We start from the raw sequence: 27,400 nt of genomic DNA on the forward strand, positions 1-27,400 counted from the left end.
TGCTTTTTGTTAATAAAACTATGTAGGAATTGTGCAACTTAAATATCTTCTATAAAGCTGTTGTTTTCTTTGTTGTTGACCACAATGAAACTATATGAACTCAGTGTAGAGCATTCATTTACTTTGACTGTAAGTGGCCTGATAAATGGAGTTTTGTCCATAGACGACAAGGGCTTTTTCTCAATACATGGAGTGGAGCCAAAGTAAGAACACTACCAAGACAGTTTCTTTATTTCTGTCCCCATTTTATTTTTTCACAGTGGCCTCCACATATAGAATCACATTCATTGAGTACACTTTCCCTTGGAAAATTGCTAGAAAAATCACTTCTCATTTACAATATTTGGATATTTTTTCCCCATTACTAAAAATAGTAATTTGCTATGAATATAAAACCATACTCTTACACATTTCTTCCATCATAAATATTATGTACCTCGTTATGAAAGTGTCATCAATATAGGAAAAATTAGTTTGTCATGTCATGTGTACAATATTTGAATGAGTATGCATATTCATAATGTGTAAATACATATACACTACTGTTCAAAAGTTTGGGGTCACTTAGACATTTCCTTGTTTTTGTCCATTAGAATAACATCAAATCGATCAGAAATACAGTGTAGACATTGTTAATGTTGTAAATGACTATTGTAGCTGGAAACGGCAGATTTTAATGGAATATCTACATAGGCATACAGAGGCCCATTATCAGCAACCATCACTCCTGTGTTCCAATGCCACGTTGTGTTAGCAAATCTAAGTTTATCATTTTAAAAGGCTAACCGATCATTAGAAAACCCTTTTGCAATTATGTTAGCGCAGCTGAAAACTGTTATGATTAAAGAAGCAATAAAACTGGCCTTCTTTAGACTAGTTGAGCATCAGCATTTGTGGGTTCGATTACTGGCTCATAATGGCCAGAAACAAATAACTTTCTTCTGAAACTCGTCAGTCTATTCTTGTTCTGAGAAATGAAGGCTATTCCATGCGAGAAATTGCCAAGAAACTGAAGATCTCCCTTCACAGAACAGAGCAAACTGGCTCAAACCAGAATAGAAAGAGGAGTGGGAGGACCCGGTGGCACAACTGAGCAAGAGGACAAGAACATTAGAGTGTCTAGTTTGAGAAACAGACGTCTCACAAGTCCTCACCTGGCAGCTTCATTAAATAGTATCCGCAAAACACCAGTCTCAACATCAACAGTGAAGAGGCGACTCCAGGATGCTGGCATTCTAGGCATTGCTCCTCTGTCCAGTGCCTGTGTTCTTTTGCCCATCTTAATCTTTTATTTTTATTGGCCAGTCTGAGATATGGCTTTTCCTTTGCAACTGCCTAGAAGGCCAGCATCCCGGAGTCACCTCTTCACTATTGACGTTGAGACTGGTGTTTTGCGGATCAGGACAACAGTTTTCAGCTGCGCTAACATAATTACAAAAGGGTTTTCTAATGATCAATTGGCATTTTCAAATGATATACCTGGATTAGCTAACACAACATGCCGTTGGAACACAGGAGTGATGGTTGCTGATGATGGGCCTCTGTATGCCTATGTGGATATTCCATTAAAAATCTGCCGTTTCCAGCTACAATAGTCATTTACAACATTAACAATGTCTACACTGTATTTCTGATCAATTTGATGTTATTTTAATGGACAAAAAATTTGCTTTTCTTTCAAAAACAAGGACATTTCTAAGTGACCCCAAACTTTTTAACTGTAGTGTACATCCACACTTACACATATGTAACCTGTGTCAAGTCATATAGCTTTATGTAATTTATCTTTTGTTCATTCTCACTTAACATTTCAAACTGAATGTCATTGATACTAAGTTCACTTGTGTTCTGGGATATTGCCTTTCAGTGTCATGACAGTGTGCATTATCCATATTCAATTGACTGGGGCAGGGTATATGGTCCCTTACCATTACAGGAACATATTGAATGTGTCAGGAGAGAGAGGGGGCCCTGTTAAGTTCAGTACCACATTCATTTATGAAGGATACATTGCAAAAATGTAATTATTGATGATTGTTCACTAATGAGGTTGACATGAAGCTATGTTTCTTACCCTATGTCTATAGTGGTGAGTCAGGGGGGACATGGGGGTACTGATGCAAAAATAATGTATACCAAGACCTTCCACAGATTGCCCAAATTCATGGTCAATTACCTATTTCGAAGGTTCCAGGCAACCCAAACAATGTTTGTCATTGGTGATTGTAAAAAGACACACACACACACACACTGAGACCAAGTGAAATTCCAAAGAACAGGGCCCATAAGGACAAGCAGATGACACACCATGGAATGTCTGCTTTTTCCAAAACACACACAAACAAACACACACACACAAACACAAACACACACACAAACAAACACACACACAAACAAACAATTCAAGAGAACATCTCTTCCTTCAGCATCCAGGATGGTTAACGGGTAATAAAATTGAGGACAGGAGACAGGCTTTAAAAATAGTTTTCAAATGGGAAATGGAAGCAATACAATTGACAGTAATTTTGGACATAACATATACATGAAGAGTACACAACATTAAACTGAATAAACAAATGCATGGATGTAAATTACAGGCCAGAGCTTAAACCGACCCCCCCAACCCCCTGAATGAACAGAATGGCCAAACTTTTAGACCAGAGGCCATGTCCAGGAACACCTGGTGCCAACAGGCCATGAGGCTGAGTTCAAGAAGACAAGGATATGAGAACTAACATTCTGGTCATGGTAAGTGTTGTTTGATCCCGTTCGTAATATAGGTAAATGCTCCTTCCATGTTCAACCAACCTCTAGCTTGGCCTGCAGAATATACTTCTCATCCCTCCGTTCTGAGGCTGCAGTCTAGCTGTGTGTGGTTGGCTTCCTGCCCAATATAATAATGTCGCCAGTTAGTGCCTTTCCGAGCTGACCAGCTACTGGTGTTAGACCCCCTTAACGATTCCCTCAGATCAATACAACAACACAGCTGCTTAGACTACAGACAAATAGGCAGAACTCGTTCCTTTACACTCTTAGGAAAAAAAGGTTCTATCTAGAACCTTAAAGGGTCATTGGCTGTCCCAGTAGGTGAACCCTTTGTAGAACCCTGTTGGGTTCCATGTCAAACCCTCTGTGAAAATGGTTCAACATGGAACCCAAAAGGGTTCTACCTGGAACCAAAAGGGTTCTCCTATGGGGACAGCTGAACCCTTTTGGAACCCTTTTATCTAAGAGTGTAACTGTGGGCTGGAGTGAAGGCTATGGAAGCAGATCCTACTTTGTAGAAAATGTCAGTACTACCCAGAACCCCTGTTAGAAGCAAACTGGTAATGACTTTGTTTTTGTAGCCTGGCTGGAGAACACTTGATTCAAACATTGGTCGACTGACTTACAGAATCCTAACTTGTGATACAAGAGCATAACTCTATCTTCAACAACATTCTGTGATTTGCGTGAAAGTTAGAATGACTTATTGCTTGGACAGAACTGAACAGTCACATGAAGAACTTAGAATCTACAATCTTCACCCCTCCTCTCCCTTTCCACAGAGATCTCAATTTGTATGTAAACACTCAAAACACAAAACAAAACTACAGGGACAATGAAAGTATCATTCTAAAAAGAAAAAGTACATTTTCATTGTATGCCTTTATAAATCTATTGATTTCATCCCAACCTACTCTCAACTCTTTAAAAATAACCATTCTTTGGGTTTATCCTAATCAACAACCTAACCAATTGAGATGGCGAGAAGACATCTGCATAGGTTTGCTCAGGTGCTTGAGATATGACTTCCAATACACACAGAGGTCAGAGGACCGTGCCAGTCTCGTTCTCAAACGCTCCATGAGGCTTCAGATGCATCACATTTATCTACACACACTCTACAAATATGGAGTCACAGATTCTGTATGACTGGCCTGAATGGAAGCCCAAAAGCTAGGAAATAAAGTGTCCACTATCATAAGCTTTGAAGCAATGGGAATGGCAGTAGACTGTCTATATTACTGTGACTATAACTAAAGCACTCTGTAGGCCCTGTCAATATGTTTTCCTGTGGAACTCGATTGGTGGTAGCTGACTGAGTAGGTTACTTTGTGTTCCAATGAATGGTCATTTGACAGTTAACTATCGCACAATATGGATGCCTTTGACTTGCCAAAGTTAGGCACTGCAGACGTACTGAGAAACCGTTTTGACTTCCCCTTTCTCAACCTAGACTAATGTAAACAGTTGTGAGGATTTGGTCAGCTAGGAGGAAGATACATGGCCATTGCACAGACAATGTTTGAAAATACAGTTTTCTTATCACTTTCTGTATGTCAAATGTATGCTAAACGTGACATTCTAACTGTAGAAGTCCACCTGGATAGAGGCTGCAACTAACGACAGCTGCCTAGAGGTTTATTTAGATGTCAGAGACTGACAAGAGGCCTGTGTAGAAATGTCCATGGACCTGAGATAGACCCATACTCACTTTGACTGGTTTTCATACATTCAGTGCTTGGTAAATGTAAGTGTCACTTTGTCATGTCGTGGTTGCTCAGTCAGTATTGAGTATGATCTGAGGTAAACTTATGATCAATATACATAAAGACAAGTGATATGTTTATGGATTTCCTGTGGCTTGATCTGGACATTTACACTTCTGTCTTATTTTTGTGAATGCAAAAGTTCTGTGATTTTGGTGTGTTGTGTTAGAGCTACCTTTAACAATATTAACCAATGCATTGGCATGATCATAATTGTGAAGTGCATACCAATTGAATGAAATCCATCTATTGGACTGTATTGATTGGGAATAAGGCCTCTTTGTAAATCCCTGAACACATGAATAAACCTGAGAACATGTCTGAGTTAGCTGTAACAATGCTGCTTCCCACCCAGAGGCTGGTCCTTCTCCTTCTCGCCCTTACCCAGATCCCTGCCCCACCGTCCCAATCCCTCCACTCCAAGGCCTTGGTGAGTCCCATATTGAACACCCTCTCCCCAGACACCTTGGCCTGTGACAGCACACAGGAGTCAGCCCTACTGTATGCATACAGTCCCAGTCTGGAGTTTTGGCAGTGGGGTAAAGACGCTGGGAGGCACTACTGGGGAACTGACCTCTTTGGAGGTAATATATGTAACCCTGTTCATGTAAGCCCAATGGGTGTTTATGGAATTGTAGCCAAGGCCTCTGGGGGTGTCTTACAGTGCTACTCATTCATTCTTTACGGGTCTGTAAGGAAGGGCGTGATGGGACAGATAAAGTGCAAATGACCTCTGAACCTCTTTAGCCCCCCTGTCTGACAGTCTGTATCACTACCCTTTGTCTTTGGCTTTACCTTTACTCTTTCTCCATCTCTTTTTCTTGTTATTTTCTCTCGTGTTCACTTGGGCCAGTCCAGAGGCACTCAGTTCTTTTTGAAGAAGGAAAAGAGCCTCTTGTCTCCATCGGAGAGACGACTGGCTCGTCTGGAGGACTGGCCGGAGGGGCCCCCGCGACCCCCAGAGGGCCCAGCGAGGGTGTAGGGGGTCACCCTCCACTCCTCCTGGTGCTTTTCCATAAGCTGCTGATCAATCATACTGTGCATATCATCCTAAGAGAGAGAAAGACAGAATGAATGAGTGACAGCGAGAGAGGGTGAGCACAGTAGTGATAGATAGGTAAAATGAATGTGAGGGGATGTTAAAGAACACAGGGGGTTTTAGAGAAGAGAAACAGGAGGCAGGAGGATGGTGTGACAGATTGGCATGGAAGTGGGTGGTTTTGGGTGATCAAATGGCTTAGAATGGGTGAGCGCATTTCTGTTGAGTCAGCAGGCCATAGCATGGAATGGCTCAGCGTGGCATGGAAGAGTCGCACAGGACAGAACCAGGGTGAGATGGCACACCTCACCTCTAATGCAGAAGGGGGGTACCACAGGGGAGAAAGGGTGGTACGGAAGCTGAGAAAGGCCACTAGATCAGAAACCACAAGAGCCACACAGTAAAGAGCCCTGAGGAGGCAAACTGCAGCCAGGGAAAGAGAGAGGAAAGAGCTGCTAGTTACGGGTGAGGGAGGGAGGGAAGGGAAAGTAATACACTGAGTCCTCAATTTAGTTAGATAGCTACTAGCCCAACTTGCTTAAAATTGTTTGCAGTATGTTCAATGAAAACCCAAGGTTGAAACTCATTGAGGAGTGAATTAGTACTTCAGACACTCGTGTAAATTGGCAACTCAGGGTACGTACAGTATCGTACATGTTAACACATACACACGCTTTGGACAGTGGAAAATTAGAGGAGAGGACAGGATGTGGTGCGGAAAAGATCACCATATACACATTTTCACCTGAACCTACAACTGTGAATTTCAGTCCACTAGTATACTCTTATTTAATGAATAAATACAGTACACATTAAGAATGATAATTGCTGTGTGAACGTAATCATTCATACGTTTTGTTATTCGTACACATATGAGCTGTCAGATACACATTCATATTGTATTTGTTACTTTATCTATCAGTTTGACAGTCCATTCAGTTTGACAGTCCATTCAGTTTGACAGTCCATTCAGTTTGACAGTCCATTCAGTAACAACCAGAGGACAACAATGGAAATAAGTCAGCGGACAACAATGGAAATAAGTCAGCGGACTACAATGGAAATAAGTCAGCGGACAACAATGGAAATAAGTCAGAGGACTACAATGGAAATAAGTCAGAGGACAACAATGGAAATAAGTCAGCGGACAACAATGGAAATAAGTCAGCGGACTACAATGGAAATAAGTCAGCGGACAACAATGGAAATAAGTCAGCGGACTACAATGGAAATAAGTCAGAGGACAACAATGGAAATAAGTCAGCGGACTACAATGGAAATAAGTCAGCGGACTACAATGGAAATAAGTCAGAGGACAACAATGGAAATAAGTCAGCGGACAACAATGGAAATAAGTCAGCGGACAACAATGGAAATAAGTCAGAGGACAACAATGGAAATAAGTCAGCGGACAACAATGGAAATAAGTCAGAGGACTACAATGGAAATAAGTCAGCGGACTACAATGGAAATAAGTCAGCGGACTACAATGGAAATAAGTCAGCGGACTACAATGGAAATAAGTCAGCGGACTACAATGGAAATAAGTCAGCGGACTACAATGGAAATAAGTTGTTCAACTTTATTGTGTTATCCTCCATTATTTTAAATACAGTGTATCCACATGTGTGGCTGAATTGTGTTTTAAATAATCCAAAAATTCAAATGAAATAACTCATACTATGAGTGGTCTAGTGTGCCCCCTCATGAACCCTGACCTCTGACCCACCTGCCAGGCCTCCAGCTGCTGTGATAGGTTCAGCTTCTGCTGGATGGCGTCCAGGAGCTGGCTGTTCAGAGACATGATATCTATCTTACACTTGGCCAGCTCCATCTCCACCGCTTTTTTCCTGTTAGGCAGACAGACACACAGCTTAGAGATAAACAGCACCTCTCTAGTTTCTATGCTCTCATTATGCTGAATGCTTATGCTTATGCTTATTCGGGAGATGACTGTAAAACAACTAATTGTTGTTATATGCTAGCCTATTACATACAGGACAAACATACAATGTAGTTGTGCCCCAAAAATGTGCTATGTTTTATGGTCTTACTTGGAAATAGCATCATCTCGGTCTCGTATAGCACTTTGGAGCTGTTCACTGGGGTCTTGTGCTTCAGACATGGCCCTCATACGCTCACTCTCCTCCTGTACGGAGCACATCTCCACAGAGAGCATCGCCATCTTCAGGACAGGGGAGGAATGACATAGGAGACACTCATCAGACACATTGTCAACCTCGTGAGTAAGAAATCCCATCTGTGTCTAGCTTGAATAACAAAGCTGTGTTGAAGTGATCTTGTTGGAGAACAACAGTGATGATAAAGCTCTGTGTGCAGTAGTACCTGATTATGGAGTTGTAGAACTTCTTCTTGGCTGTTCCGTGTTCTATCCTGCTCTGCTTCGTACAGCTCTCTCACTCCTCTCACCTCTTCCCCAAGCTTTCGAACCTGGTCTTCAAGAGCCTCCTCGTCACTACGGCGAGAACCCTGCTCACACACAACCACAACAACACACATAGACTCATTATTTTGTGAATTCAGGTCAAACTCAACTCAATTCATTTGGAGTTGTTTTGAGTGTGTACTGAATATCGCACACTCTTTATTGGATGCATGGAGGAACTAAATATCTGTATAGTATATCTGGTCAGTATTTTCATATGTACAGTACCAGTCAAAAGTTTGGACACACCTACTCATTGTTTTAACCATGTTATGAGGCTACACAGAGTTTGTTTACATTCACTGGAGAAAAACAATCTTATATTTTAGGTTCTCATGGAGTGTGACAGTTGAACTAAGCTCATGAGGCATCATCTATAAGTTATATTCTTCAAGAATCAATGGATATATATATATATATATATATATATATATATATATATATATACACTACCGGTCAAACGTTTTAGAACACCTACTCATTCAAGGGTTTTTCTTTATTTTGACTATTTTCTACATTGTAGAATAATAGTTAAGACATCAAAACTATGAAATAACACATATGGAATCATGTAGTAACTAAAAAAGTGTTAAACAAATCAAAATATATTTTATTTCTTAGATTCTTCAAAGTAGCCTTGATGACAGCTTTGCATTCTCACAACCAGCTTCATGAGGTAGTCACCTGGAATGCTTTTCCAACAGTCTTGAAGTTCCCACATATGCTGAGCACTTGTTGGCTGCTTTTCCTTCACTCTGCAGTCCAACTCATTCCAAACAATCGCAATTGGGTTAAGGTCGGGTGATTGTGGAGGCCAGTTCTTCTGATGCAGCACTCAATCACTCTCCTTCTTGGTCAATTATCCCATACACAGCCTGGAGGTGTGTTTTGGGTCATTGTCCTGTTGGGAAAAAAATGATAGTCCCACTAAGCGCAAACCAGATTGGGTTGGTGTATCGCTGGAGAATGCTGTGGTAGCCATGCTGGTTAAGTGTGCCTTGAATTCTAAATAAATCACCAGCAAAGCACCCCCACACCATCACACCCCCTCCATGCTTCACGGTGGGAACCACACATGCAGAGATCATCTGTTCACTTACTCTGCGTCTCACAAAGACATGGTGGTTGGAACCAATAATCTCACATTTGGACTCATCAGACCAAAGGACAGATTTCCACCGGTCTAATGTCCATTGCTCGTGTTTCTTGGCCTAAGCAAGTCTCTTCTTCTTATTGGTAGTGGTTTCTTTGCAGCAATTCGACCATGAAGGCCTGATTCACGCAGTCTCCTCTGAACAGTTGATGTTGAGATGTGTCTGTTACTTGAACAATCTGAGGTGCGATCTGAGGTGCAGTTAATTGCCGATTTCTGAGGCTGGTAACTCTAATGAACTTATCCTCTGCAGCAGAGGTAACGCTGGGTCTTCCTTTCCTGTGGCGGTCCTCATGAGAGCCAGTTTCATCATACTGCTTGATGGTTTTTGCGACTGCACAAACATTTCCGCATTGACTGACCTTCATGTCTTAAAGTAATGATGGACTTTTGGTCATTTCCCTTTTCTTATTTGAGCTGTTCTTGCCATAATATGGACTTGGTCTTTTACCAAATAGGGCTATCTTCTGTATACCAACCCTACCTTGTCACAACACAATTGATTGGCTCAAACGCATTAAAAAGGAAAGAAATTCCGCAAATTAACATTTAACAAGGCACGCCTGTTAATTGAAAGGATTTTCAGGTGACTACCTCATGAAGTTGGTTGAGTGAATGCCAATAGTGTGCAAAGCTGTCATCAAGGCAAAGGGTGGCTACTTTGAAAAATCTCAAATATAAAATGTGTTATTTCATAGTTTTGATGTCTTCACTATTATTCTACAATGTATATCTGTGTGTGACGGTCAGTACCGTGGACTCGTTGCCGTCTAGCAGGTTCTGTGTGAGTCTGCGTAGCTCCAGTAGACTGGCATGCAGGCTCCCTATGGGAACGTCCTTGGCTGAGTATGTCTCTGAGGACTCGTCCATGGAGGAGTCAGTGGACAGGGCTGAGTCTGTGATGTCGTTGCCCCGCAGGTGGGAGACGAGCGAGCGCACCTGGCAGTAGGCCTCCCACAGCTGGAGACGAAGCTAGAGAGAGAGGGAGAGCAGCTTAGCAAAGACTGTTTATAATACACTATGAATCACTGATATCATATCTAGGACTCTCTGTATGTCACTCTATCTCACAAAGCAGTGTGTGTGTGTGTGTGTGTGTGTGTGTGTGTGTGTGTGTGTGTGTGTGTGTGTGTGTGTGTGTGTGTGTGTGTGTGTGTGTGTGTGTGTGTGTGTGTGTGTGTGTGTGTGTGTGCGCGAGTGCGCGTGAGCGTGTGTATGTGTGTCTGTGCTTGTGCATGCGTGTACCTGCTCCCTCTCCTGTTCCTGCTCCTCTTGCTCCATGCTCTGTTCTATCTCACAGAGTAGGCTGGCAGGGTGTGGGCTGAGGCCTTGTAGACTTCTCTCCTCTGTGAGCTCCTCAAAGCGGGCACTCAGATGTCTGTGGGACACCCGGACCTCCTGGAGCTCCAGCTGGCTCTGCCGTAACTGGACACACATAGCAATACAGTGGACAACAAACAGTAGACAACACAGTGGTCAACATAGTAGTCATCACAGTAGTCAACACAGTAGTCAACACAGTGGTCAACACAGTAGTCAACACAGTGGTCAACACAGTGGTCAACACAGTGGTCAACACAGAGCACTGATACCATACAGATCAACATAACACACTCAGACACACACAAATACAGAACATGTCTATAAACCCATATACACGTTCACATATAATACAGGAATATCTTGGCACTGTACAAAGAGCGACAGAGATCGTACCTGTAAGTCCTTCTCGTGGTGATGTTTCTCCAGCACTAGCGTTCTTTCCCTCAGGTCGTCAACAGTGTTCTGAAGTAGCTCGTTTTCCTCTAGCACAGCGTTAACCCGACGCTCCAGCTCTCTCTTACGCTCCGACAGCATCTTAATCTGACAAGATACACAACCCCAATAGCCAAGTTACACATTGTGCTATGGGAACCTAGGACAGTGAAGATGTTGTTTTGTTTTGGTAGCTATCTGCACTCAGTGTTAGCCTCTATAAATCTGTTTCTCTCCTGACTGACTCTTAGGAGTTCAAATGTTCCAGAAGATTAAAGTACTCCCCCTGGTCCCAAATTTTTTGTTGCCTAGCACAGGCGTAGGAGGTTTCTGCCACCCTCATTTACAGGAATGTCTCCGTGGTAAGCTGATAGTCCAAATGGACCTGATAACAGTTTATTCCTTCATCAGTCTATAAAGTGGCCTCAGACTGAAGGCTAACATTGCACAAACACTGCACATTTCTAGTGATACAAGGAGAGTTGTTTGTAATATGTTCGGTGGCAGCCTGAGCAGCTTAATCCATTAAACAAACGTCAGTTCTTGTTCTTTCTCGTTATCCCCCATCCATGCTTTGGCCTACATCTGGTAACCTACTTTACAGCGCAGTATGTGGACTTCTTTGCCACCATGTGGACTTCTTTGTAGATTCATGTTCTTCGTGTGCCCTTCAGATATTTTGGTTGACATTGCTGTGATTTTCTCTGTCTAGCAGGACTGATCCATCCTTGTCACTTTAAATGAAGAAAACCCGTTGGAACCCTGGGAACACCCAGACATTGCAGTATATCTGAGCTAAATATAGAGCGGTAGCTTTTTCCCTCAATTACAGTGCAGTCTCTGCAGTGAGGGTTACTCCTCTCCAATAAGACCTACTATTAAAGAGGAGGCAGAGAGGTATAATATATCTGTAATGTTATCATTCTATGACCCTAAGCTAGATGGCTGACATTACACATTACTGATATTACTGATAAATGTTTCACAGACAGAAACATACAGTATCTCATGCTCCATAGCAGTACAGTGGGACATGTACACACATGCGACATGCAGCATGCAGACAAACCAATATAACCACTCACTTCTAGCCCTTGCTGCTCCAGTCAAGAGGAAGGAGTCAGTCACGGTATTAGAGGAGGGGAACACGGAGAAATTGAATGATTGATAGAAAAGGAGGAAAAACTGATAGGGCAATATTTGTTAACTTATTTTTTAAACCTTTATTAGGCTCTCTAGTCTCACCTCAGCCTGTAGGCTCTCTAGTCTCACCTCAGCCTGTAGGCTCTCTAGTCTCACCTCAGCCTGTAGGCTCTCTAGTCTCACCTTAGCCTGTAGGCTCTCTAGTCTCACCTCAGCCTGTAGGCTCTCTAGTCTCACCTCAGCCTGTAGGCTCTCTAGTCTCACCTCAGCCTGTAGGCTCTCTAGTCTCACCTCAGCCTGTAGGCTCTCTAGTCTCACCTGAGCCTGTAGGATCTCTACTCTCGCCTCAGCCTGTAGGCTCTCTAGTCTCACCTCAGCCTGTAGGCTCTCCAGTCTCACCCCAGCCTGTAGGCTCTCTAGTCTCACCTGAGCCTGTAGGCTCTCTAATCTCTCACCTCAGCCTATAGGCTCTCTAGTCTCACCTCAGCCTGTAGGCTCTCTAGTCTCGCCTCAGCCTGTAGGCTCTCTAGTCTCGCCCCAGCCTGTAGGCTCTCTAGTCTCGCCCCAGCCTGTAGGCTCTCTAGTCTCGCCCCAGCCTGTAGGCTCTCTAGTCTCGCCCCAGCCTGTAGGCTCTCTAGTCTCGCCTGAGCCTGTAGGCTCTCTAGTCTCGCCTCAGCCTGTAGGCTCTCTAGTCTCACCCCAGCCTGTAGGCTCTCTAGTCTCACCTGAGCCTGTAGGCTCTCTAATCTCTCACCTCAGCCTGTAGGCTCTCTAGTCTCACCTCAGCCTGTAGGCTCTCTAGTCTCGCCTCAGCCTGTAGGCTCTCTAGTCTCGCCTCAGCCTGTAGGCTCTCTAGTCTCACCCCAGCCTGTAGGCTCTCTAGTCTCACCTCAGCCTGTAGGCTCTCTAGTCTCGCCTCAGCCTGTAGGCTCTCTAGTCTCACCCCAGCCTGTAGGCTCTCTAGTCTCACCTCAGCCTGTAGGCTCTCTAGTCTCACCTCAGCCTGTAGGATCTCTAGTCTCGCCTCAGCCTGTAAGATCTCTAGTCTCGCCTCAGCCTGTAGGATCTCTAGTCTCGCCTCAGCCTGTAGGATCTCTAGTCTCGCCTCAGCCTGTAGCCTCTCTAGTCTCGCCTCAGCCTATAGGCTCTCTAGTCTCACCTGAGCCTGTAGGCTCTCTAATCTCACCTGAGCCTGTAGGCCCTCTAGTCTCACAGGCTCTCTAGTCTCACCTCAGCCTGTAGGCTCTCTAGTCTTGCCTCAGCCTGTAGACTCTCTAGTCTCACCCCAGCCTGTAGGCTCTCTAGTCTCACCCCAGCCTGTAGGCTCTCTAGTCTCACCCCAGCCTGTAGACTCTCTAGTCTCACCTCAGCCTGTAGGCTCTCTAGTCTCGCCCCAGCCTGTAGGCTCTCTAGTCTCGCCCCAGCCTGTAGGCTCTCTAGTCTCGCCCCAGCCTGTAGGCTCTCTAGTCTCGCCCCAGCCTGTAGGCTCTCTAGTCTCGCCCCAGCCTGTAGGCTCTCTAGTCTCACCTGAGCCTGTAGGCTCTCTAGTCTCACCTAGTCTCACCTGAGCCTGTAGGCTCTCTAGTCTCACCTGAGCCTGTAGGCTCTCTAGTCTCACCTCAGCCTGTAGGCTCTCTAGTCTCACCTCAGCCTGTAGGCTCTCTAGTCTCACCTCAGCCTGTAGGCTCTCTAGTCTTGCCTCAGCCTGTAGACTCTCTAGTCTCACCCCAGCCTGTAGGCTCTCTAGTCTCACCCCAGCCTGTAGGCTCTCTAGTCTCACCCCAGCCTGTAGACTCTCTAGTCTCACCTCAGCCTGTAGGCTCTCTAGTCTCGCCCCAGCCTGTAGGCTCTCTAGTCTCGCCCCAGCCTGTAGGCTCTCTAGTCTCGCCCCAGCCTGTAGGCTCTCTAGTCTCGCCCCAGCCTGTAGGCTCTCTAGTCTCGCCCCAGCCTGTAGGCTCTCTAGTCTCGCCTGAGCCTGTAGGCTCTCTAGTCTCGCCTCAGCCTGTAGGCTCTCTAGTCTCACCTCAGCCTGTAGGCTCTCTAGTCTCGCCCCAGCCTGTAGGCTCTCTAGTCTCGCCCCAGCCTGTAGGCTCTCTAGTCTCGCCCCAGCCTGTAGGCTCTCTAGTCTCGCTCCAGCCTGTAGGCTCTCTAGTCTCGCCCCAGCCTGTAGGCTCTCTAGTCTCGCCCCAGCCTGTAGGCTCTCTAGTCTCGCCCCAGCCTGTAGGCTCTCTAGTCTCGCCTCAGCCTGTAGGCTCTCTAGTCTCGCCCCAGCCTGTAGGCTCTCTAGTCTCGCCCCAGCCTGTAGGCTCTCTAGTCTCACCTCAGCCTGTAGGCTCTCTAGTCGTGTCATGTGCTGGTTGGTAGAGATGCTCTTCTCTCTGAAGTCATCCCGTAACGAGTGGACCTGAGTGGACAGCTGCCTCTCCACATCTGTAGCCTGGAGACACACAAACACACCCCAGACACAGAGCGTGAGAACAAATACATGAACAAATAATTGTATAACATGTTATTCTTACAATTCAATACAACTTGCCTCAGAGGCAATTAAAAAAAGCCATTACAATATGACAAATATCAACATCTTCCACATGTAATACAAGGTCCATAACGGTAGGGTTGTAAAGTCATAATTCAGAACAGTTCAGAACTCTCACAACAACACATCCTCACGCCACTCACACACTTCACATTGAGTAAGTACCCAACACGGTAATGCTTGGAGTGGTATTTGATTTGACACACTGTTACCTCTGAGTCACCACAGTGTTCCTATAACTGGAATCCAGCTGCACAGCAGAACTGTTCCTGTAAAAGCACAGGTTTGAGTAACTCAACCTTTAACATCTGGAATGTTCCATTTAGAGCTTGGTCCCTACTGCCCCCTTCCCTGGCCGAGCTCATTGGACTGTTCTGATCAACAACCCACTGCCTACCGGCCGCGTGCAGATCACAAAGCCAGACCAACAGAACCTCATTAGCATAAGTGAGACTCTAATGATCATCATCACTGCCATGGCAACAGATGGTGGAATCCTTGATACCCTTCACTTACTCCTCTCCAGCCTCTGCACTGAGGATAAATATAATTGCCATATAACAAAGCAATTATTGATTTATTCACTGGAGGCAAATTTAACTTAACAGGTAGATGTCAAGATAGATAAAGCCCTGGCTTACTGAGAATATAGAGATGTGATATACTGTCTGTACACCTCTGACTACAGTATTCCCCCATAATCATGACACTTTGATATCTAATAGATCTCTGTCTTCATTAGAAATTCCACAAAACATTAATCCAACAGGCTGATTACTGTCAAAAATAATTTACATTTTAGTCATTTAGCAGAGTCATTTATCCAGAGCGACTTACATGAGCAATTAGGATTAAGTGCCTTGCTCATGGGCACATTGACAGATTTTTCACCTAGTTGCCTCAGAGATTCAAACCAGCAACCTTTCTGTTACTGGCCCAACGCTCTTAACAGCTAGGTTACCTGCAGCCCCCCGGTCAAACAAACAATCAAAGGTCAGCTGTATGCCAGCTCTGACAAATAACAACCAGGTGGAATCATATCGCTACATCTGTTTGCTACTGATACTCTATATCCGTGGCAGATGTTTGATATGTTTGCCTCTAGGTGGCAGTCCGATGTTTATAGGATCTTTCAGTCAGCGGTTGAATTGTTGGCCACCGTGGTGACTGATGACGCCTTCGTGAGTAGTGACTGCATGGGACAGGTAAGAACAGGAAGTTACCAAACACAGCCGCTCTCTAATGCTCTATCCTTGTTTTAGACCTACAGGTATAATGTAATTGGACAGAGCTCTCCACCCATCTGTCTGTCTGTCTGAGTCCAAAACAGAGTTGACTTTTCTACTACAGTCTACTGTAAGTGAGTTAGAGATTTGGGTGAGATTTATGGTTTCCCCACTGGACATCTGTTGGTGATTCGTGGAACTAGCATGGCATATTGTGTAATAATACAGGGCTTATACTCATAAATCTGCACTACACCCTGCTTTTTGGAAAGCTTTTATAGGTGAGGGAAAATGTATGTGTTCCATTCACACTTGAATGCACTTGTGTCCTTAAGTAACTCAGAGAGAGGTTGTAATTTTTATGTATTCTGTGTGGGAGACTAAGGGAAGAACAACCTGAAAACTAAAATCTGTGCTGTGTCATAACACTGTTTGGTCAGTGCACTATGCTTACAAAAAATAAGAAAAAGTTTGTTGTGGCACTCCTACAAGTCTTCTACTTCTATGTACCCTTTTGCATAATGGCACCTTGTCGTCCCCAGTGATGCATGGGAGGAATGATATAGCCTATACCAAACGCAGAATCATTAGTTTGATGTATTCTTAGACATTCAAACACAGCTGCTCTACTCTGCCATTCTGAATGTGCTTCACATTCTCCTAACCAGGCCAGAAAGATGCATACAGCTCTTCATCTCTGCTAAACTGGCTGATGTATCTGTCTCCTCAGTGGAGGTCTATGCAGAGCCCAGTCACAGTGGGAATGTGACATTTGACTCAAGTGTCACACTGCGCCTGGCAGATTGAGATCAGAGGAAAAACAGGATATTTCACTGTGTTGCCAGATGTACTGATATTCCCCTTAATCTGGGCATAAAGTCCTCAGATCCCAGATCAAGTATTATCAGTACATGGGGGAAATTGGACTACTGCAACAGAATCCAGGCCAAAAACTAGGGCTCAATATGCTGAGAGACAAGCATAAATGCTCATTCTTTCTCCAGAGTCAGGACACAAAGGTACAGTACCTTGTAAAATGTTCCCTCTAATTTCCTGGGGCACTGAGCAAATGTTTGGTCTTGTGAGCAGAAACTTGAACATTGTGAGAATTTTGTGCAATCAGCGGCACGTTTACAGTGAACACTGAGGCTAGCCAATAGGCTATTGCGGCTATTGGAGCATAATGTAGGTCTACCAACAAAACCAATGGAGCAAATCCCATAACATTTTCAGATGGAAATAGCTTTTGATTTCTATGATATAGCCTACAGTAGCCTGGTGTTCAATGCAGGCCTACATTGCATGAGACTTTTAAAAACGTTTTAACATTATGAAGGGTTTGACATTAATTCATGATTTTTTACTTGGTCATTGGCCAAACAGGTGACTGTAAATTTCATTGTATTGTGTTGTACGATGAAGGAAAAGGAAACCGCACACTGCTCTTGATAGTATCACCGATATTTAATAAGCTTATGTATCGGCCACACGGCCTTCGTCAGAGCTTTTGGGATTTTCTGAAAGTTGCACCCTTATGTAGACCTGGCTCCACCCACATCCGTTCTACACATCGAAGGGGGTTGGAGGCAAAGGAAAATAAATAAGTGCTACCAAATATAACAATGTGCATTTCATAAATATTACAAAAGTGTATAAATAAGGCGTATTGAACACTTCTGTATAATCTCAATGAGGACATAGCAAGTTCATTAGTCATTGGGTACATCATATGAAAAACGTCAGAATAATCTACAAGAGACACACATTTCATGTTCCAATTCACAGCATAACATACAAAGGCATTTCATCATTAAGTCCTTTTGGAAACAATGTCTGGAGGGTGAAAATCCAAAAACATTCTCTTTTACTCAGAGTATTATTAATATCACCTCCCCTATCTGATATCTTAACTTTCTCTATGCCACAAAATCTAAAGGTGGAAATGTCATGCTTCATGTCATTGAAATGTACAGCGACTGGATAATCCCTGTCGTTTCTCCTGATTGAACTTTAATGTTCACTAATTCTCTGTTTGAGAGAGCGGGTGGTTTTACCGACATAACAGAGCCCACATGGACATTTAATAATGTAAATAACATGGGTGGTGGAACACGTAATAATGTCATTTATTTGGAACCTTTTTCCTGTGTGTGGGTGACAGAAATATTGACACTTCATCATATTGTTGCACTGTGCGCATCCTCTGCATTTATAGCTACCATTTGGTAGAGGGCATAAAAGTGCTTGGCTAATTTTCTTAAGTGGCTGGCAGTTGGCATGAACCAATTTATCGCGTAAATTGCGACCTCTCCTATACACAATACGTGGTGGATATTTTGTGTTGTACGATGCAAGAACCCACTTTACAAAATACAATGAATTATTATTACCATACAGAGAATTAGATAATGTAGGTTACCCCTCTGCCTATTGGCTTATTTGCATATTCAAGCTTGTCTCACAATTCAACACTGCACCTTTAATTAAGACATAAGCTTTTTACCTGACAGGCTTTTCAAAGACAGCTTGAAATGTAGATTGCACGTTTTGTGCTCTTGTAGGAAGCAGTATCTCCCCATTGCTGGCCTATACTTATCTATAACTGGGCTAATAACTCGCCAACTAGCAAAGAATATCAACACATGTGCACACGCGCGGCTCTGCGCTCTGATCTGAACTGATCTGAAAAGCGCATTCACTTGCTGGTGATTGAAAGACCACCAACATAATTCTACTCTGTTGCGCTTTGGCTCTGCATACAACAAAATCACAAACTCAGTCTTGGAAAGTTAGATTTGGTTTGGTTTGTTGCATTGAAAGGGGGCTGATATAATGTTGATTCGATCACAGAAAAAACGTTGATCTATATAGTGCATACTAATGGATCGAACTCAGTGAAGTTCAATCTCTTGCGTCTCTGCGCGGCATGGTATTTCTTCTGCGCCGCTGTCCTGAAGGAGGTGGACAGCGGCGCAGCTTTGAGGGAACATTGACCTTGTGCCAAGCCATGATCTTTCAAAGGGATAATCACAACATTCTCAAAACCCTTTAATTTACAGCAGTCTTTGATAGGAGAGGAACAATATCTTCCCTACATACAGGCCTAATCCATAGCGTCTTTAATACAAGAACATAGCAGAGTTTCTGTGGTTTCCAGTCTAATGTTCTTGCTTACACCTATGGGGTGTGGAATTGAGAGGGGGTAGGTGGATCCTTAATGGATTTACCACTTGTATCCTCTTCATTTTTAATATCGGTAATTAAATCAGTGATTTCCAATGGCTTATCTGTTCCCTCTTTCTCTCTCTGCCCTCTCCTCAGGATGCAGAACAAACTGTACAGCACAAGCTATTATACACATATGGTTGAAGATGACTTACAAGTCCATGTGTGTACATGTCAGGTGGATCTGTGTTACAACCTGACATTGGGCTGGCTGTACAGCACACAGTGTCACAGAGAGCACATTCCCATGGTAACACATGAAATCTCACATATGACACCTGGGTTGTCATAGCAACCAGAGAGAGAGAGACAGGATTGATGGAGCTGTGTGGCTAGGTGGCCATGTTTCTGGCATTTTCCTTAGTCATAGCACACAGTGTATTAGTTTATGGATCTATATGATGCTGGTCATGCCATGCACTAAAACAATACATATGTCACTCTTCCAGTTTCCTGAGTGGCGCAGCGGTCTAAGGCACTGCATCTCAGTGCTAGAGGCGTCACTACAGACACCCTGGTTTGAATCCAGGCTGTATCACAACCGACTGTGATTGGGAGTCCCATAGGGCAGTGCACAATTGGCCCAGCGTCGTCCGGGTTTGGCCGGTGTAGGCCGTCATTGTAAATAAGAATTTGTTCTTAACTGACTTGCCTAGTTAAATAAAAGTAACACAGTTTAACGTTATCAATGAAGCTCTGAATGTCAGCACCACTGATGGCAGCAGGCAGGGAGCAGTAGCAGCAGGCAGGGAGCAGTAGCAGCAGGCAGGGAGCAGTAGCAGCAGGCAGGGAGCAGTAGCAGCAGGCAGGGAGCAGTAGCAGCAGGCAGTAGCAGCAGGTAGGGAGCAGCAGCAGCAGGCAGTGAGAAGTAGCAGCAGGCAGGGAGCAGCAGCAGCAGGCAGGGAGCAGTAGAAGCAGGCAGGGAGCAGTAGCAGCAGGCAGTAGCAGCAGGTAGGGAGCAGTAGCAGCAGGCAGTGAGAAGTAGCAGCAGGCAGGGAGCAGTAGCAGCAGGCAGGGAGCAGTAGCAGCAGTCAGGGAGCAGCAGCAGCAGGCAGGGAGAAGCAGCAGCAGGCAGGGAGCAGCAGCAGCAGGCAGGGAGCAGTAGCAGCAGTCAGGGAGCAGCAGCAGCAGGCAGGGAGCAGCAGCAGCAGTCAGGGAGCAGCAGCAGCAGGCAGGGAGCAGCAGCAGCAGGCAGGGAACAGCAGCAGCAGGCAGGGAGAAGGAGCAGCAGGCAGGGGGCAGTAGCAGCAGGCAGGGAGCAGTAGCAGCAGGCAGGAAGCAGTAGCAGCAGGTAGGGAGCAGTAGTAGCAGGCAGGGAGCAGTAGCAGCAGGCAGGGAGCAGTAGCAGCAGGCAGGGAGCAGTAGCAGCACGCAGGGAGCAGTAGCAGCAGGCAGTAGCAGCAGGTAGGGAGCAGTAGCAGCAGGCAGTGAGAAGTAGCAGCAGGCAGGGAGCAGTAGCAGCAGGCAGGGAGCAGTAGCAGCAGTCAGGGAGCAGCAGCAGCAGGCAGGGAGAAGGAGCAGCAGGCAGGGAGAAGTAGCAGCAGTCAGGGAGCAGCAGCAGCAGGCAGGGAGCAGCAGCAGCAGTCAGGGATCAGCAGCAGCAGGCAGGGAGCAGCAGCAGCAGGCAGGGAACAGCAGCAGCAGGCAGGGAGAAGGAGCAGCAGGCAGGGAGCAGTAGCAGCAGGCAGGGAGCAGTAGCAGTAGGCAGGGAGCAGTAGCAGCAGGTAGGGAGCAGTAGCAGCAGGCAGGGAGCAGTAGCAGCAGGCAGGGAGCAGTAGCAGCAGGCAGGGAGCAGTAGCAGCAGGTAGGGAGCAGCAGCAGCAGGCAGGGAGCAGTAGCAGCAGGCAGGGAGCAGTAGCAGCAGGCAGGGAGAAGTAGCAGCAGGCAGGGAGCAGCAGCAGCAAGCAGGGAGCAGTAGCAGCAGGCAGGGAGCAGTAGCAGCAGGCAGGGAGCAGCAGCAGCAGGCAGGGAGAAGTAGCAGCAGGCAGGGAGCAGCAGCAGCAGGCAGGGAGAAGTAGCAGCAGGCAGGGAGCAGTAGCAGCAGGCAGGGAGAAGTAGCAGCAGGCAGGGAGCAGTAGCAGCAGGCAGGGAGCAGTAGCAGCAGGCAGGGAGCAGCAGCAGGTGTCCTCTGTCCCTTTGTAGCCTTAGGATCCATTCTAGACCTGATGCTTCTGTTCCTCATCACAACTGATGGCCTGGAAAGATGCCCAGTGTCTGTGTTGAACACACGGTGTGTGTTGTTCACCTAGGTGTTTTATACGGTGGTAGGTAGCCATGGAGCAGAGCAGAGCACAACAGAGTATTACCCATGGCCCATGGTAGCTCATTACAGTTAGTTGAGGTCTATGAGTTTATCATAGTGTAATGCAGAGCTTCAGTGTACACATACACATAGACCTAACAAAAGGCCTTAAGGGGGTCTTAGTAACCACACAGCACATTATTACTCCCATCTACACATTGGCCTAAAAACAAGCAGCTCCAATAAGGTCACTGGAGGAGCTGTGGGTGTCTGATCATCTTGGCGTAGCCAGAGATTTGGGGTTTTGATTTGATCAGGGTTATAGCCTAAAACATGTAGGCATTTGTGCTGGAGTCAGGTCTACCCCTTTCTAAATGTGTGCTGTAATGCAATTAGAGAAATGTTCCTTCCTCGCTGGTTCACTCTGATCAGATTAGGCCTCAGGGGATTGGTCAACCTCACACCCCAGGACAGCCAAGCCTACCAGACCAGCAGACACCACTGGGTTTAGATGTGTTTTTACGTCTGTGCTTCTTTGAGTCTGTATGAGTAGTAAGTGTCTGTGTCTCTACAGTATGTGGCTGTTGAATATGTCAGTGACTTGTGTGACTCTCATATATTTAAGTCTAGCTCATAGAGAATGGCTCCCGTGTCCTAGTGTATTAGTGGCAGGTTTGCACTGTCCCTTAACATGAGGGTCAATGGCTCACACACAGACAGGGTGACAGTTTTTAATTAGCTGTGAGTGCAGTATGGAGTAGTGTTGTTGTTCTGGCTGCTGATTGAATGCATAAAAAAGTCTATTACAGAGGATTATGACCTAATCCCTTCAGTGCCGCATCTTACACACTGCGTTTTACATCACTTCCTGTGGCCAGCCCCACCACACCAAGGTCATTCCTGCTGCATCCAATCAGAGACTTGGTTCCAGCAGACTATTGGTTCCTCACTCTAATCTGTTATTATGAAAGTGCATTGTTATTGTGAGTGTAATCTTCAAAGCTTTGTTTTGAGAATGGCCATTGGAAGAGCTGTCAGACACATGATAGGATTCTAGCCATTCTCCAGGCTCTCCGCTGTCATGACTGCAGCCTGCAACAGATTACCACTTATTTCTGTCACTCCTTCACAGGGGGGTGCTTTATTTTAGACTGGAAGACAGTGGACACATGTGGCACTCCTGTCATGTGTCTGAGTCTGGTCCCCAGTGAATGTGTCCAGAGTGCCCCAGTTAGAATGGAGCTACCGATATGGAATATATCTAAAAGAATAGATCTTAAAGAATAGATCTTAAAGAATAGATCTAAAATAATAGATCTTAAAGAATAGATCTTAAAGAATAGATCTTAAAGAACCTTGGAAATGAATTTATTGCTTGTTTTGTAGTGAGTCTTGCCAGACTAAATGGTCTGTCCGTAGATAAAACAGTCAGCATCCTTGTCTCTACTAATGCTGCTACAAAGAATATGTCATTACAAAGCCAAAACATCTCCTAATCCATGTCTTCGGATAGGACTACGCGCTCAAAGACAGACAGACAGACAGACAGACAGACAGACAGACAGACAGACAGACAGACAGACAGACAGACAGACAGACAGACAGACAGACAGACAGACAGACAGACAGACAGACAGACAGACAGACTGACTGACTGACTGTAATCCTAATAAGGCTGGTGCTTCTCTGGTGGCTCTACTACTGGGAGGTTTGTCAGAGTCTGGTGTGGGTTCCCTAGGAGGATGTGTACTCAGAGCTGTGGTGTAAGCAGGCCATTGCTTAGTAACAGAGAGATTACCATGTCTGACTTCATTCATTTTATTACACAGGAGGTCTCTCTGGCATCCGACAGCAGTGAATCACTCAAGCCTGATCAATACTCTCTATTAGCACTCATAAATTACCCCCCCCCATCTACACCAATTTCATATTAACCAAGGCTGCTTTTAAATCAACTGCAACTTAATTACATACCTAGCAGGATCCATAGCAACAGACCAGTTCAGGGCCCCCTCATTGGTCAGAGACTGATGGTGGTTGACATGTATTTCACTTTAATCTGATCAGAGATGGAAATGAGAGGTGAAGCAGGTCTGTATAACCCAGCGGTGCTGCTGCTGTCTCTGTATCTGTAACAGCGCACAGCCAGCAGCAGCCCTGGCCAGGAGCGTAAAAACAGCCATTGACCGCTAGCTAGCTCTCTCCCTGCTGGGCTGTGGAAGGAAGCAGCATCTGCCTGACTGCAGCTCACATCTATTCCCAGGACAGACAGCACTGCACCACAGGCATTGTCACCCACACCTACAACACTGTCACTGGTGTCACCAGAGCACATCAGCAGGCAACACCCGCCTATCTCCACATCTGAAGCTTCTCTGGCTATTAAAATGAGACTGGCCCTCTGACTGAAGTCAACACACAGCTTTCTCCATGTAACAGCCTTAACATACCCAGATTAAAGGTATCAATATGTCCCTTCAACTCGCACAAAAGCATATCCCTGTCCCTCGCGTCACTGGAAAGCTAGTCTCTTTTAGAAACAGCTATGTGACGCCGTGCCTATCAGCCTCAGCCTGGTATGCTATTGGTAAAATGAGCAGCAGTAAAATAATTTCTAACAGTCTGTTGATGTAGAGGATATGGAATGAATGGAAACATTGGGTGTTTCTGTCCTGGAATGAATGTCCATTAGGAAAAATAGTTTTTCCAGATATTCATGTGATTTTTTGCTGCACCTCGACTCAAGTTGGTAGAAGAGCTGTCTACTACCTTCCTGGCCGGTGTTTCCATTAGTTTCCCATTGGGATTTAGGCCTAAAAGGAATTGACCACTCTGCTAGTCAGGTTGTCAGGGCAATGCCTCCCATTTTAGTTAGGTTTGAGTGATTTGAATTCGGGCTGTAGTCAATCCAGCTTCTTAGGGGAGTCTAATCAACAGTATTACCTACAGCACTGTTGCTCACCTCCATCAGTCCAGCCTGTCAATGGAGTTGAATCAATGAAAGCTTCTCCTGACACATGTCCATAACCCTTTACAAAGTGGATGTGCTCTGATTGAACATTTACCTCCTCCACTCTCCCTGTCATCCTATCATTCTTTCTCAGTTTTTTTTGGTTCTTATCCCATCAATCATGTAGGTTATCAAAACATTTTGTTACCTAAAACATCAAATATGTTTTAACAGCCTGTAGTTACTGATCAATATGGATAGGAGGGTTGCATAAGTATTATGCAGCCTAAATCATTCTACATGATTCAGCATTTAAGAGGTGAATGTTCCACTTTCGATGACTTAGCATATATTGATCTGTATGAGAGAGAGAGAGAGAGAGAGAGAGAGAGAGAGAGAGAGAGAGAGAGAGAGAGAGAGAGAGAGAGAGAGAGAGAGAGAGAGAGAGAGAGAGAGAGAGAGAGAGAGAGAGAGAGAGAGAGATTGAAGCAGTCTATGTATGTGCATGTATGCATTCTATATGAGAACATAGTTGTACCCTCTCTAGACATGAACACGGCAGACTGAGACATCCAGTGTTGAGGCCCAGTGGTCCACAGACAGACAGACCGAATGACAGGTCTACAGACAGACAAAAAGGTCCACAGACAGATAGTTATCTCCACTCACCCGGTTAAGTTGCTCCAGCAGGTGGTGGTTCTCTTCTGACAACTCCCTCATAGCCATGGACTTGTCGTGATCGGCCTCTCTCAGCTGGACCTGATGGCGCTCCAGCTCTCCTTGCAGCTGCTGGACATCTATCTCCAGCTCCGCCACGCGGTCCCCCCACTCCCCCTCCCTATTCTCCAGCCGCCGCCGCAGCTCGTGCTTCTCCTGCTCATGGTGCTGTGGGTGAGGGGAGACAAGGGACAGGGTTAGAGATGCTACTGGACTGGAGGGACCAGGTTAGGCCTGAGACTAGTAGTAGTAGTAACAGACATTGGATTGTGAAAGGATAGCACAAAGCTTCTGCTCCTTTCTATCCAGAGCTTTATAAAGCTGAGGCAGGGGGTGGGGATATGAGTGTGGGCTTATAATATGAGAGAACCAGGGGGTCAGGGTATGGGGGGTTGGGATGGGATGGGTGGCATGGTTGGTTACACACATGATGTAGCCCAGAGCATGTTGGGTAATCAGTCCTGAACAAAGAGGCGTGTCAGGAATAAAACATGGTTGGTAAAACAAGGTTTGTAAAAGGATAACGAACAATGTTATCTGCCCCGAAAAAGCTTTGAAATTCCTTGATGAATATTGTACACTGGGTAATAGCGTAGTGCTGTGTTGTTAGAGATCAGGGCCCTGAGCAGATGTAGCCTACAGTAGATACAGTAGGCCATCTCCATGGGACATTAACAGGGGATTAGTAGTTGTTCCACTCCAGGCCATGTGCTGAGTGGAGTGGGGGGTTTCATATGTGATGAACAAAAGCTCTGCTGTCAGCGTGAACAAATGCAACAGACATCTATGGGGTTTCAGGGCTTTAGTGACACCCCAAGATGTTGTGAACACCTCCTCTCCACCTGTGTCAATGCTACCTGTCAGTGTCAGGTAATGACAGTAAAAGCATATAAATAAAAAGTAATTGTGAGAATTGAGTCTGCTGTTAGAGCAGTGTTTTGTGCGCAAGTGTTTTTTATGAGAGAGGCATTATACTGTTATTACACTGTATGGAGATTAGCTGTAAATTGTAGACAGTCTGAAAAAACTGTTTACAATGTGACATCTGCTCAACAGCACTACAATAATGGAGGGAAGTCCTAATCAGTTGAATATGGTTACATACACTGCTTAACTCCACATTAATTTACTGAGACAAAAAGGATGGCCAAACAACTGTGAATTGAAAAACAGATCTGGAAGGACTGAATGTGATTATACAGTATTTGGCAGTGAGTGTAAAGCTACTTACCTCTAGTTTATCGTTAAGATCTTTGTTCATTTTATCATATTGCTTAGTCAGGTCTTGGTTACGCTCTAGCAGAGCCTTGCCTAGTTTAGCAGCTAAAACCAAGTCCTTTTCTTTTTGACGGAAGAGCGACAACAAGTCTGTATTCTGTCCAATTACAGGCGTCTCCAATTCAGACAACTCTTCCTCCTCCTCGTCGTCCTGCTCCCCAGTAAGCATGGCTAATTCCTCTTCCAACGCCATCCCGAGGCCTCCAGAGCCGGTGTGTAGCAGCGAGTGGCCCTGAAATCCTCCCTTTTCTTGTGGGGTTTTGTTGCCCTGATCCACCGGGTGCTCCATGCAGTCGCTGTCCAGCTCGGGTGGTGCTGAAATCGCAGCCTTGGATGTGTGCAGGTCGAGGCAGAAAGCTGACATCGCCGCGCGACGGACAAAAAAATAAGAGATTAGCCTACCCAATTGATTTATTCCGGTTGAACCCACTCGGTCACTAGGTCGGGCTGACCGGATCCTCTCTGTGTCGACAATATCTCCATAGATAGGGTTCCTTGGTAGGCATATATGTTACAGTTATTAAAAATCACAGCAATAGCTAACCTGTCTGACTCAAATTTCCCTCACGCTCGGAAGACCACCTCCCCTAAACCGTACACACCAAGCTCTCGCTTTAATCCTGCAAACAGTGCCGCCTCCTCGCAGCTGAGCTGACGACGAGCCTCTTGCTGTCTGCTGCTGGCTATCTTGGATGTAAAGATTGTCGGTCCACAGTGTGCTTTGTCCCCACATTAACCGCCCTGACGAACTCTCAATAGCAGTCGGTCTGTCCACCCGGTTGAGGCGGGGTCCCGGCTCCCCATAATTGTTGGCCACTTTACACCGGAGGCATTTTGCAGAACCTCAGGCTTCGGCAAAATATCCAAAATACCCACTCGAGCAGAGAGCGGGCCCGATTGCGCCACCTCATTTCCTCCCTGGAATGCGCGCCACACGTTGCTGACGTCAACAGCAACCTGTTACAAATAAACATCGATTGGTTGAGGATGATAACGCCATTGTTATTTAGCATTATGTGTGACGTAGGTGAGTATTTCCTTCGCTTTGAGTCTACATAGTTTCATAAAGCTTTTCAACGATATAATATTACATCAAGAACGTGCTCTCCTAGTCCTCACAGACATGGCCCCAGAGTAAATTAGAGCAGATGTTTT

At 45.3% G+C, this 27,400-nt stretch overlaps 1 protein-coding gene across 4 annotated transcripts; it reads right to left on the bottom strand.

The window, feature by feature from the left end:
- Window positions 1-224: 224 nt before the first annotated feature.
- Window positions 225-27,339, bottom strand: LOC139576917 (BICD family-like cargo adapter 1). Of its 4 annotated transcripts, none has more exons than XM_071403517.1 (12): window positions 26,199-27,339; window positions 24,920-25,135; window positions 14,389-14,505; window positions 12,011-12,022; window positions 10,887-11,033; window positions 10,416-10,595; window positions 9,924-10,142; window positions 7,918-8,061; window positions 7,626-7,756; window positions 7,301-7,421; window positions 5,882-5,943; window positions 5,472-5,582 (listed from the first exon to the last, which is right to left on the bottom strand). In XM_071403517.1, the coding sequence occupies exons 1-11, from the start codon at window positions 26,607-26,609 to the stop codon at window positions 5,884-5,886; spliced, it is 1,758 nt and encodes a 585-aa protein (XP_071259618.1). In that variant the 5' UTR covers window positions 26,610-27,339; the 3' UTR covers window positions 5,472-5,582; window positions 5,882-5,883. The 4 variants fall into 4 exon arrangements, 3 of the variants coding, with proteins under 3 accessions (XP_071259616.1, XP_071259617.1, XP_071259618.1); XR_011675186.1 differs by having other exon boundaries at window positions 5,522-5,582; window positions 5,882-5,994; XM_071403515.1 differs by lacking the exon at window positions 5,882-5,943 and having other exon boundaries at window positions 225-5,582.
- Window positions 27,340-27,400: the final 61 nt, after the last annotated feature.

This window comes from Salvelinus alpinus, chromosome 5 (genome assembly GCF_045679555.1).
Source record: "Salvelinus alpinus chromosome 5, SLU_Salpinus.1, whole genome shotgun sequence".
NCBI lineage: Eukaryota > Metazoa > Chordata > Actinopteri > Salmoniformes > Salmonidae > Salvelinus > Salvelinus alpinus.

Coding starts and splice junctions, on each gene's coding strand:
- LOC139576917 (XM_071403515.1), bottom strand. CDS start 26,609: ATGTCAGCTTTCTGCCTCGACCTGCACACATCCAAGGCTGCGATTTCA. Junction 25,136..26,198: donor ATCTTAACGATAAACTAGAG/GTAAGTAGCTTT, acceptor CCTCACCCACAG/CACCATGAGCAGGAGAAGCA. Junction 7,757..7,917: donor TTCTACAACTCCATAATCAG/GTACTACTGCAC, acceptor CCTGTCCTGAAG/ATGGCGATGCTCTCTGTGGA.